Below are 12,367 nucleotides of genomic sequence, written 5' to 3'. Positions count from 1 at the left end.
AATAGTTACGTCGGCATTTTCCAAGCATTCCACATAACAACAGAAGAAATCATATTAATAGCATATTTTCCCTTGTTACTTACCCACAATCTCTGCACATTGTTATAACTACCACCAACGATTGCTTTAACAATGTCAAAAATACCACCCGGAATTAGCTATAAAACATCAGAGCTAAAGCATAGATGTTCCACAGTTTCATTCTCGGCACATAAAAGACAGCTAGTGTCACTAACATGCTCAGGTTTCGCTAGATTTGGAAGCATACCGTTAGGCTACCAATTCGTGCTTTGCAGCCATATTCGTGCCACGGTGTTCTAGCTCGCTGTCATTTCTCAGTGAAGGCTATCTCACCCCCTCACTACTGAATTCATGTCCATAGTTTACATGTATAATTAAGAAAATTGAGCCCAAACCAATATTGAACGAGCAATATGAAAAGAGAACACCGAGGAAACGGAAAGGGACCATATTCACTCGTCGATGCCAAATTTCCTCACCATCTTGTATCGATTTTTGTAACTTACACATTCGTCACCGAATAACGGAATAAGCTCACTCCAGATCAGCTAACTACAGATTTGCAATTATTTCTAGCTCATTTTTCCAATTCTTTTTTCTCTTCGAATATTTACCAAATTCAGATTTTCAGCTACAAGCCTACAAGGCCCTCACGAATATGATCTACAGTAGTTTCCTTGGGCTGGATAACAGGCCGGTGCCTATTGTTTTTTTTAACAAAGTACAACCACAGCTCGGCCATCTTTAATTCCCGTGACGTGCTGCGACCAATCAACGTGTGCCACGTCACATTCACTACCCTCGCCGACGTGTGGGTCCCGTACATCAACTCGAGGGACATCCGTCTTTCTCCAAACATCACAACAGAAAAGTAGCCCGAGAAAAAAAAAAACACTCTGAACGGAAGTCGCCGGCGCCGCCGCGGAGCAGCAGCGCAAGCAGCAGCGAGGTCCGGCGATCTCTGCGGCGCGAGGATGCATTCGTTCGGTCACCGCGCGAACGCCGTGGCGACGTTCGCGGTGACGATACTGGCGGCCATGTGCTTCGCCGCCTCCTTCTCCGACAGCTTCAACTCCCCCACCCCCACCGCCTCCGTCAAGGTACCGTCCCCGTGACGCCGCGCTCGATCTCGGCCCGCCGCCCCGGCTCGATCTGCCCATGGGACCTCTACTCGATTAGTTCGTCGCCGATTCGTCTCCTGACTCACTCGATCTGTCTGTGCTGTCTGAACTTGCGCAGATCCTGAACATCAACTGGTTCCAGAAAGAGGCCAACGCCAACGACGAGGTACCCATTTTCGTGTCTCCTGACGCGGAATTAGTAGCGAAACCAACATTCCCTTCCTGGGATGTGATGAATTCTGACGATACTTTGTTTGTTCTACCATTCGTTCCCATTCAGGTTAGCATGACGCTCAACATCTCGGCCGACCTCTCGTCTCTCTTCACGTGGAACACAAAACAGGTAATGTGTGTTGCTGGCACACTATCCCTTTCCCCCCTAAATGTTCACTGGTTCACATCGTTGTGAAATCAAATAGAGGCGATGCCTGTTGTAGAAAAGTTTTATGCCCATGCTAGAAAGTATGGTATGAGCTTGAGGTTGAACACATTTCTTTCCCAACGAGATAGCAAGGTAAGATAGGGATAGAAGGCTGAAGGCCTGAAGTCAGCTTATGACCCCATTACGACATTGAAATTTTCTGTACTGTAGGTGAAAATAAATTCAAGTCTGTAAAAGCATCAGAAGTAGTATCTCTTTAAGTGGGTGAAGTGCAAATGAAAATTATCTCTATATTTATAGCTATCTCACATGTTGCAGATGATCTTGTGCCAGTGGAAAGTAAAAGGGTGTTTGTTGCCTGTAAATTCTGATTTAGCGTCCTTAAACTAACATGCAAATAAAGTTTGAATGTATGCTCATCTTTTGATTTTGGGCTAAAGTTGAGAATGTTTCCCTGCTTCTGATTTGCTAAATCACTTGTTGCTACTTTTGTGAATGGTTGTAGGTTTTTGTTTTTGTGGCAGCTGAATACGAGACTCCACAAAATGCGTTGAATCAAGTAAGTTTATCGATGATTGTTCTTGAATCGTAGTGTATGTTTTCAAATATGACGCATGATTTTATTCCTTCTGTATAAAAGCTGAAATGTTGATAACTCTTTTGAACATCACTCCTGCATGGGAGAGAGATTGTATACACTGTCGCATGTTTCTGTTTTAAGATTGTTCACCTAAATTAGTAATACCTTTACGTAAGTGGTAAGTTCTGCTGAAGAAAACCTACCCACCTATGATATAACAAGGAAAATTTATTTCAGTGCCAACCACTACCATGTTATGTTGTTGGCACCAGTAATCTCATATGACTGTGTGGGCCAGCATGTATGCTTACATCAATGCAAATCTGCAGCGATGGGTAGTTAAGGCAAAAAGCTTTCGCTGGTCACAGTGCCGCAATTTCATACAGGTGCCATATACTTGTGGCTTTGCAGTGTTGGAACATAACTTCTTTCTTTGTCTTCTGTTCAACAGAGTGCAAGCATAGGGTAGAGAGGCTTATATAGTTGATGGTTTTGGAAACTGAATTTAACTAGCTGTATGGTTACACTGAACCTTGTTACTTTGTTTAGGCATACAGTAGTAGAGGTCCGAACTAATAGTTTTCTTCTGTTCATTTTGGAGCCTAGTTACAGCTCAGCAGCAATTCATGGTAGTACTGGTTGCCACCAGTCCACAAAACTAAAAATCAGTCGGATTGGGCCGAGTTGAGCTCATTTACTATGCATGTTTATCATCAATTCCGAGGAATCATTTTGAAGCACTGTGCTATATTGTATCATGATGAGCTAAATTGTCTAAATTCAGCCTCAGGCCACTTGGAACTGTCCTTGGTGAAACAAACCAAGAAAATTATTAGTAGCACCATTTATAATGATTCCAAGATAATTTATTTCTGTTCTCGGTGCCCACAACAACCATGTTGTGTTGGCACCAGTAATCTAGTATGATTCTGTAGGGGCTCACATGAATGCAACTCTGCAACAATGGGTGGTTATAGCTCAAAGCTTCCGCTCGTCACAGTACTGCAATTCCATACAGCTGATACATATTTGTGGCTTTCAGTGTTGGAAACTAACTTCTTTCTTAGACTTCTGTTCAGCATAGAGTTCAAGCATAGGGTAGATGCATATAATAGTTGATGGTTTTTGAAACTGAATTTAACTAGCTGTAGTCTGTAGAGTTGCACTAAATATTGTAACCTTGTTCATTATACAGTAGGAGAGGTACGAACTAATAGTTTTCTTCTGCTCAATTATACAGTAGATGCATATAATAGTTGATGGTTTTTGAAACTGAATTTAACTAGCTGTAGGGTTGCACTAAATATTGTAAGCTTGTTCAATTATACAGTAGGAGAGGTACGAACTAATAGTTGTAGTACTGGTTATGACCAGTCCAGAAAATTCAAAATCAGTCGAATTCGGCATAGTTTAGCTTATTTTATTCATGCTTATCAACAATTCTGATGCTTCATTTTGAAGAACTCTACTATATAGTATCATGATGGGTTAATTTATCTAAACGTTAGCCTCAAACCAATTGAAATATCCTTACTAAAGAAACCAAGACGCACAGTTTTGCTTATAGATGACTGCCTTTTTATTGCACCACAGATTTGCCATCTGCTTGAATTCGAGACTTAGATAAACTAAAGTTTAGCAGCCATATGTTTTATAATGAAGTATAAACTGCAGAGATGCTGAAGTTTGCCAAATTAATTTTAAATGTTTCCTATCAAAGCCAGGTGAAATAAGCTTGGTCAAAATCTTGATAAAGATAGTTCAGTAGATTAGATCAATGAACCCAAAATATAGTTACCCAAATGATCGTGTGGGCTAATAGAGAAAATTACAAAAAACCACCACATATCAGGCAATGGTTTCAAAAACCCACCACTATTCGGAAATTTTTCAAAAAATCACAGTCTACGGGTAACACGTAACATATAGCACTGACTCGTCTCTAATGCTGGTTTGATGGCCTAACTGACATGTGGGTTCCGCTGTCATGCTGATGTGGCAACTGATTAATGAGAAAGAGAGGAGCCCCATATATTGGTTCTAGCTTTGGGCTTATTTGTAAATTTTAGAGGGACCCACTTGTCAGATAGCATTACTTTTCTCTTTTTTAATTTTCTATTTCTCCTATAATTTTCGTGGGACCCACACATTGACCTGAGCGAGCCTGAGCAAGTAGAGTCCATCGTGGCCTCGCTGCGGCGTCGTGGCCTCCCGCGGCGGCGTTGTGGCCTCTCGCTGGATGGCAGCCATCCCGCGTGCCCAGCGGCAGCGCCACGCTCGTAGCTCGGCGGACGACGACGACGCCCGTGCTCGAAGATCGACGGCGGCGCTCGTGCTGCAGATCGACGGCGGCGCAGTGGTCGCAAATCCTGCCTCTCCAGCTCCGTCTCCGGCAACGGCGCCGCCCCTCGCGACCCGCAGCTCCGTCCCTTGCTCAGTCCCCTTGCCGGAGCAGAAGCTCGCCGCGCCCGCCCCTTGCCGGAGCCGGAGCTCGCCGCGCCGCGCCCGCCCCTGCCCAAGCCGGAGCTCGCCGCAGCCCAAGCCGGTCCCAGCCGGAGCTCCTTGTGCCCGTGCCTGGCCGGAGATGGGAAATCTGCCGGCAAACATGTGCATGTGCTTGGCCGGAGATCCTTGTGAATGCCCGTGCCTGGCCGGAGCTGCTGCCGCCTCTGTCCGATCTCCGTCCGATCTGCGCGCTCACAGGTTTAATGTCCTGCCGGAATCCCGTGCCCGTCAGGGAGGAGGGGCGGCGCGGTCGCGCCCGTCGGTGAGGAGCAGGGCGCGCCTGTCGGGCAGTTGCCGGGGGCAGCGAGTCTTCTTGGCCGGATGGTGGGGAAGGAGCTGCGGCGGCGGCAGTGTGGGGTCGCGGCGGCGCTACTGTGGGGTAGCGGTGGCCCTGGTCGACCTGGGCAGGCGCGGGCGGGCTCCAGCTCCGGCGAGGGCGACCGCATGCGGGCGCTGTGAGCTCCGGCCTGGGCAGGGGCGGGCGGGCTCCAGCTCTGGTGAGGGCGGGCGCGTGCGGGCGTGGTGAGCTCTGGCTTGGGCAGGGATGGGCGGGCTCCAGCTCCGGCGAGGTGGCCGCGTTCGGGCGCGACGAGAGCTCTGGCAAGATCTCCGGCATGGGCAAGGGCAGGGGCCTCCGGCAGGGGTCACGGAGGCGCCGCCGTCTCTCTCGCGATGGAGCCCGTGGGCTGCTTTATTGTTTTAGAAAGAAAAAAGAACAAGAGATGAACTGCTATGACAAGTGGGTCCTGTCAACTGATATTTTTAATAGGATAAGTAAGAAAGAAAGTGGCCCACGAAATTAAAATTTATCATGTACGAAGGGCTTTTTTGCAAAGTGCACATGCCACGTCGGCCTAGCAGCGGGACCCACATGTCAGTTTGGCCATTAAACCACTGTTAGACACGAATCAGTGCTATTTGTTACGTGTTACCTGTTGACTGGTGGTTTTTTGAAAAAAAATTGAATAGTGGTGGTTTTTTGAAAGACTAGCCTCTAATGTGGTGGTTTTTTGTAATTTTCTCGGGCTAATATGTGTACTCATTTAGTTAATGCAAACTTGCAAGTTACAACAACTGGGTAGTCATGACACAAAGCTGCCGCTGGCCACAGACCCTCAGTTCCAGTCAATTGGCATGTACCTGTGGCTTGCAGTAGTAGCAAATAACCTCCTTGTTCTCCTCTTCATCATCTAATGGGAGTATGGGTAGATGCATATATATATTTTATTGGTTTGGAAGCAGAATCTAACTTGCTGTATGGGTACACTAAACTTGCTTTGTGTAGTTACACTAAGACTTTTCATTCGGAGCCTAGTAATGGCAATCAGTCGGTACTGGTTACTGCCCCACAAAAACTCAACACCGGGGTTAGCCAAAATTCAGAAACATTCGAATTCCACTGAAGTTTAGCTCAAATGTTCAATTGTGATTGATTTTGGACATTCCAATAAAATATGATGATGTGCTAAACTGTCTATACTCAGCCTGAAACAACTTGAACACTTCCTGAATGAAGTAAGCTATGATGACAGTATTATGTATGCTGCTGGTTGGCTTTTGGGTGCACCACTGATTTTACATTTTCTTCTGGGTTTCGGAGTTAGATTTACTGTGAAGAAGATATGGCCAAATTAGTTGAAATGTGTTTTACCAAAGCCAGGTGAAGTAAGCTTGGTCCAAATCAGCATCAGTTATTGATAAAAATACATTTGTAGATTTGCATCAACAAAACCAACATATTTGGCCTGCTGCTGTTTGTTTTCTACCTTCATAAGAACTTTTGGTGTGTTATTCTTGAGAATATCTTATGTAGTTGTATAGATGAGATATTAACAAAAAGAAGGCCTACTATTTACCTACTTCAGTTATTATGATATTAGTTCTGTATTAATTACGGAGTCATTTTCCTAGTCTACCTCAGTTATATCCTGTTACTCCAGTTATATTCTTCCAGTTATATTGGCAATGACTATTTGGTATATATCACAGGTTTCCCTTTGGGATGGAATTATACCTTCAAAGGAGCATGCCAAGTTCTTGATCCATACCACAAACAAGTACAGATTTATTGACCAGGCAAGCAATTTACCTTGGTTGAATGTTAGTTTGATGCAAATCATCTAATGTGATTGTGACTTAATTCTGAAGGCAATGGATACTTGTTAAGGGAAAATAAATCATTCCCAACCCCACCATGTTAATAAAATGCTTGACACGTTGAACAAATTATCCAGTGAAATGCCTATTTCTGCTTAAAATGGTTTACCGGTGCATGCATTATTCACTTCAATGCTTAACGGCGTGGATCTTGCTGTTCCAATACTGTAATGTACATCCAGACCACAGTTGATTGCAAATATCTCCTTTTAAGTTTTTGGATACCTAAGCCAACGTATGTTATATGTTCACAAGTTCATTTTGCATACTCGACATAGGACACAACACTTCCATCTGATGATTCCTCTGAATCTCCACCTGCATGGCTGATTGAAATCCATGGCATCTATTTGCAGGGAAGCAACTTGAAAGGCAAGGACTTCAACCTGACAATGCACTGGCACATCATGCCAAAGACGGGCAAGATGTTTGCCGACAAGATCGTCATGACAGGGTACCGTCTGCCTGAGCAGTACAGATAGACCAACAGCTAGCCCTATGTATGCATGGAAGCTGTGGTATGCAAGATGCAGGATGGACTAATGCTGAGCCTTACTTCTTCCTGTCCTAATCTTAGTGGACTTGTAAACTCACTCATGAGCTTGTATTCTAGACTGAAACCGTGCAAAACATAGTCACATTAACCGTTGAAAGCCAACTATTTTGGAAGCACAGTCTTTGCTGGGAAGCGCCCTGAAATTTTCATGCTTGCTGTATGCACTATCTGATCCAGGCATGTCTGATCCAGGCAGCTTCAAAGTTAGAGAGTTGTTTGTACTGATCTCTTCCACTAATATTGGGTATTCAAACGTGGGCTGGGCTGCCCATGCCCACGTTTGACTGTACTGCTGTACTCTTTGTCCACTTAACACTGAGGCGTCGAATTCAGAGACAAATAGCAGCAGTAGATGTGTCATTTGGGGGGCAACTATGAGATCTAGACATCATGTGTGATCAAAGGATCTGCAATTGGGGGGCGGGGCCGGTGCCTCCCAATTGGGGGGCGTCTTATCCTCGTTAACTCTGTCCTCACGGCCATGCTCGCCCATGCTATGGCCGCCGGACTCCTTCCGGCTGGGGTCATTGAGGCTATTGACAAACGCCGTAGGGCCTTTTTGTGGACCGGAGAGGAAACTTGCCATGGTGGGAATTGCAAAGTTGCCTGGAAGGATGTCTGCGCCCCGAAAAGCCTTGGAGGGCTCGGCGTTCTCTCCATTAACTCGCAGAATTCCGCCCTCTTAACCAAATTCCTCACCAAAATCCATTCCGACACCTCTGCCCCCTGGGCTGTTTGGTTCCGCCACCGGTACGGCTGGAATGGCTCCAGGGACCTTGGAGACACACACCATCTTGACACCCCCGTCTGGAAGGACATTGTCGCTGGTCTTAAAGTTTTCCGTTCCGTCACCAAGGTTTCGGTAGGCTGTGGGGCCTCGACTGCCTTCTGGGCCGATCTTTGGACTGGCGATGCCCCCCTTCGGGACCGCTTTCCTAACCTCTACTCCCACTCCACTCGCATTAACATTAATGTTGCCACGGCTCTGACATCCGACTTCCGCGGCACCCTTGGACCGCGCCTCTCGCTAGCCGCGGAGACCGACCTCCGTACCCTTGCAAACGAGCTCACCTCTGTGGTCCTGCATCGCGACTCCCCGGACGATCGTTATGACCGCCTCACTAACAAGAAGCTCTCGAACAAAAGTGTCTATGTCAATTCTTTCGAGGCATTTACGGACGGACGAGGCTGCTCGAACAAGTTTGGAGGAGTGCGGCCCTCCGAAGTGCAAAGTTTTCGGATGGCTTGCCCCGAAGAAGCGTCTCCCGACCAATGAACGCCGGTTTCGCCACAGTCTCAGTACCTCTGCTACCTGCCTCTCCTGCCCCCAAGACGAAGACACCGACCACATGCTGCTGCTCTGCCCCCGGGCCTGGGAAGTTTGGACCTTCTTCTTTCCAGACTTCAGCGTGGGGAGGCCCTCCAATCTCGCTGACCTCCGGACCATGCGGTGTAGGACTTTTGAAGAGACTACAATCGTCGCCGCCATCACCTGGAACATCTGGAAGAGAAGAAACGCCAAGACTTTCAATGGCGTGAATGAAGACCTAAGTCTTGTCTCTCATAGGTGCATTGAGGATATTAGGTTGTGGGCGCATCGCTGTACTACCTCCTCCCCTCCCTCACTCTTAATAATTGGTGTAATGGGTTCGAACCCCCTTGAAGCTTTCCTCCCCCCCTCTCTCTCGCTTCCCTCTAAAAAATTGTAAAGATCCCATGTACTCTTGTTGTTCTTGATCAATGTTCAGGCTGGCGTAAGCCCGCCGTAGACCCGGTCAAAAAAAAAAAAAGGATCTGCAATTATGGACCACTAGATGTGAACTATGTGGTACAGATTCGATTTTCTAAAGTTGGTGGAAACGTTTTGCAAATATAAGACCCCGTTCCCAATTGTATTGTGATTTTGTACCCTCTCATTCCCAACAGGCAACAGGCCACCACGTTTCACCCTAGCTCCCAAATCAGCAAAGCTGACAGCGATGGCGGTGACTCTGGATCCTGTACAAGTCCTGTCCCCATCTGGCGTCGACGTTTTTCGAAGGAGATGGCGACGATCCTTCCCCACTCGTTCTCTCTTGTGGTGACAAGTGAGTCCTAGCGAGCGTGGGTGCAGCCTATAGCTTGTCAAGCCAACTTGGGACGCTGTCGATGGGTCGCCCGTTCAGTATTCAAGACACAGTTAGTTGCCAGAGTGCATTATGTTTGTAGGTGGCATGTCCTAATACACCCACGTCTCACCGCGCTTTTACTGGAATATATTGAGTTTCTTAAGTACTTTTGGAGCATGTTTACTGTCTACAACATGCTGAATTAATGGCACTGATTCTATTTATTTTGATGCCTTAAGCATGTAGGGCAATCGATTAAGTGGTTCAGTAACGTTCTCTAACATTGTCAGATCAACAAGTTATAATGGTCACCTAAATTTCTCATCAACATCTTTTCTCAAACTGAAGAAGCATGTTATATTACCCAAAAACGATGAATGTAAACCTGTAGAATCAGTTGGTATGTTGGATACAAAGAGATTTAAATGTATACGATGTCTTCAATCTTCCTTACTATAAAAAGTGTTTATACGTCCATTTTTCCAGGGTTCTTGTTTAACCCAGTGTGCGATGAGGCATTCAAACCAACATTAGGAATGAGATTGGATGACATTGCTTTTGTACTGGCATTTTACAATAACTATGATCATCATGTAGGAATGAGTTTTTTCCATACTTACATCAAATGTATATAGATTTAGGACTTTCCCATTTTTAATAATATGTTTCTGTAGGGATATTGTCTACGACGAGGAAGGAAATCCACTTGAAGATAATCCCATGAATTGACTGTGTTGACATGGATACAAGAAGAAAGATCTCTATTGCCCGGAACAAATTAGAAGATCTCAGCTGACATTGGGAAAAACTCCTAGAGGACTAGACTTGCTCAATTCGGCTCTGTGTGATCTGGAATCTACTATTTCCCAGTCCACACTTGCTGTCGCGCATAATTCACAAGAACAAGAATCATTTGTTGGTAGCTCCTTCCCTACCCAAGTTGATATCCGAAGACCTACCAGTATCAACGAGAAGGGCTCATCTCGAGAATTAAGGTCCATAGAGACACGGAAAAGAAGGAACAGCCAAAGAAGAAATTAGGTGTTACTGTATGGGTGCCACACGTTTGCGACACATGCAAGGAATTTGTGCTACATGACAGCCGTAAATGTCCGAATAAAAAATGGAAGTGTTTCTACTGAAGATCCTTAAATTACTATATACTAAGCTAGTATTGGATGACTGTTCGTCGCTTTGCATCTCATGTTGGCAACTATGTAATGTGTAATGAGCTGAAAAACTGGTTCGATGGACAGAAAAACCGATCTAGCATTTTATCTGATTTTTGCATTCTCTTATAACTCGTCAGTTCATAGCTGGTATAGATTTCAATGTTAATAGTGGGCAGAAAGAAAAGGGTACATAGCTTAATCACTTAATGTTTTGAATGAACTGCTACTGTGTTTATTAAGGAACGGAGGGAGTAGCAAGTTTCAGACGCACTCTTTTCCTTCCAGGGTACCCAAGGGGGGACTGGAAGGTTTTTAATGAGGCGGCTTGCTGACCTAATATATATTGAATTTCAAAAAAAAGGAAAAAAAAGGCACCAATTTCCTGATTGCTCATTCTTTTAATTCCAGAGATGAAACATTCAGTTCCTGTTGGGAAGCATTACATACATTCAGTTGTAAAGGCAATCTCTCATACATCTTAGTGTTAAAGCACTTAAATCTTTCAAGGTTTAGCATAATGCCCAAAATGACAGGAAATGTGGGATGCCCATCTCATTTCTGTCAACTGGTACGCTCACATACAAGTAAACTGAACATATACATCTCAGATGTTGTAACTACAATGAGTGACATGAGTACACAACTCCCTTTTGCCTAGATTACTTTTTCATATGTAGTTTCTAAAATTGATTTCGGCCAAGGAGTTCAGACTATGTAAGAAGATGTCCACAAAAGCCTTCTCACACCGCTTCTGGGAGTCCAGGGAGGTCATCATGTTGCCAGGGCCGGTGCTGCGGGCAGCTCCTAGGAGAGCGCTGCGTGGAGCCTGTCCCCGTAGCAGTCGGAAACCTGAGTGCTGCCGTGGCCATCCAAGATGGCGAAGAAGTGGGTATTCAAGCTGGAATTAACACAAGATAAAAATGATATCAAAATTAGTGCAACAACATCCTCTCAAAAAATATAGTGCAACAACATGACACATAAATATGGAATAATGCCATATTGCTTACTATTCTGATTCAGCTTAATGGCCACACTCACGGTTTCTTCTTGCATTGCTCAGCGTTGCAAACAATGTCCTTGCCTGGGTCCCTTGGTGTTGCTGGCTGTAGCAACAGTCAATCTACATCCGGCTGAGATCCCCGCACGGGCTACATATGGTCTGAGCTGAATCATACAGACTGAGATTTGTAGCTCATGTTCAGCCGTTCAGGTCATGGAATCAGTCTGCCCCAGCTGCTCGCAGGTCTTCATCTCATCTGTCGTGGCCCTCCTCACTTTGGGTTCATCATCTATTATGTAAGTTTTCTGAAGTTTGTAGTGTTTATAAGTTTTTTTCTTGCCTACAGCCATTCCATGTGAGAAGAAAATTCTACATACGAGTTAATTTACTCGATCCATTAAGTCTATTCCTATCAGTATATCTTCAATGCCCTACTTCTGTTAGTCACTCTAAATTTTAGATTGTCTGTCAAGAATACATACTGAAATTTGCAGCTCCAACCCCATGTCACAAGTAAAATAGTGTTGCACCAACAGAATGGGTTCGAACTAGGAGGGGATTTGGGAACTAGGGCTCGAACAGAATGGGTCACCAACTCTGCAATAGATAGTAAAACAGGGTTTTATGTGCAAAAGTGTTCCACCAACTCTGCAAAACAATCTGTACCACACGCTTCACATCCGACGGTCCAAGATACTAGATCCTTTGATCGCACATGATGTCCAGATCTTACCCAAGTCGTGCCCTTCGTGTCTGTCTCCG

The 12,367-nt window shown here is 45.2% G+C and overlaps 1 protein-coding gene across 1 annotated transcript; it reads left to right on the top strand.

Moving 5' to 3' along the window:
• Positions 1–980: 980 nt before the first annotated feature.
• On the top strand, positions 981–7,547 carry LOC124653035 (signal peptidase complex subunit 3B-like). Its single transcript, XM_047192088.1, has 6 exons — positions 981–1,121; positions 1,261–1,308; positions 1,423–1,485; positions 2,030–2,083; positions 6,599–6,685; positions 7,123–7,547. The coding sequence occupies exons 1-6, from the start codon at positions 996–998 to the stop codon at positions 7,246–7,248; spliced, it is 504 nt and encodes a 167-aa protein (XP_047048044.1). The 5' UTR covers positions 981–995; the 3' UTR covers positions 7,249–7,547.
• Positions 7,548–12,367: the final 4,820 nt, after the last annotated feature.

The sequence above is a fragment of the Lolium rigidum genome, chromosome 5, assembly GCF_022539505.1.
Source record: "Lolium rigidum isolate FL_2022 chromosome 5, APGP_CSIRO_Lrig_0.1, whole genome shotgun sequence".
NCBI lineage: Eukaryota > Viridiplantae > Streptophyta > Magnoliopsida > Poales > Poaceae > Lolium > Lolium rigidum.
The sequence above is the reverse complement of the archived record's forward strand: the minus strand, read 5'-3'. Positions and strand labels throughout refer to the sequence as shown.

What these genes read in the sequence shown, in the direction of transcription:
- LOC124653035 (XM_047192088.1), top strand. Translation starts at nt 996, where the DNA reads ATGCATTCGTTCGGTCACCGCGCGAACGCCGTGGCGACGTTCGCGGTG. An exon ending in CCCCCACCGCCTCCGTCAAG is followed by an intron (nt 1,122 to 1,260) that starts GTACCGTCCCCG and finishes GAACTTGCGCAG; the next exon opens with ATCCTGAACATCAACTGGTT. An exon ending in AGGCCAACGCCAACGACGAG is followed by an intron (nt 1,309 to 1,422) that starts GTACCCATTTTC and finishes GTTCCCATTCAG; the next exon opens with GTTAGCATGACGCTCAACAT.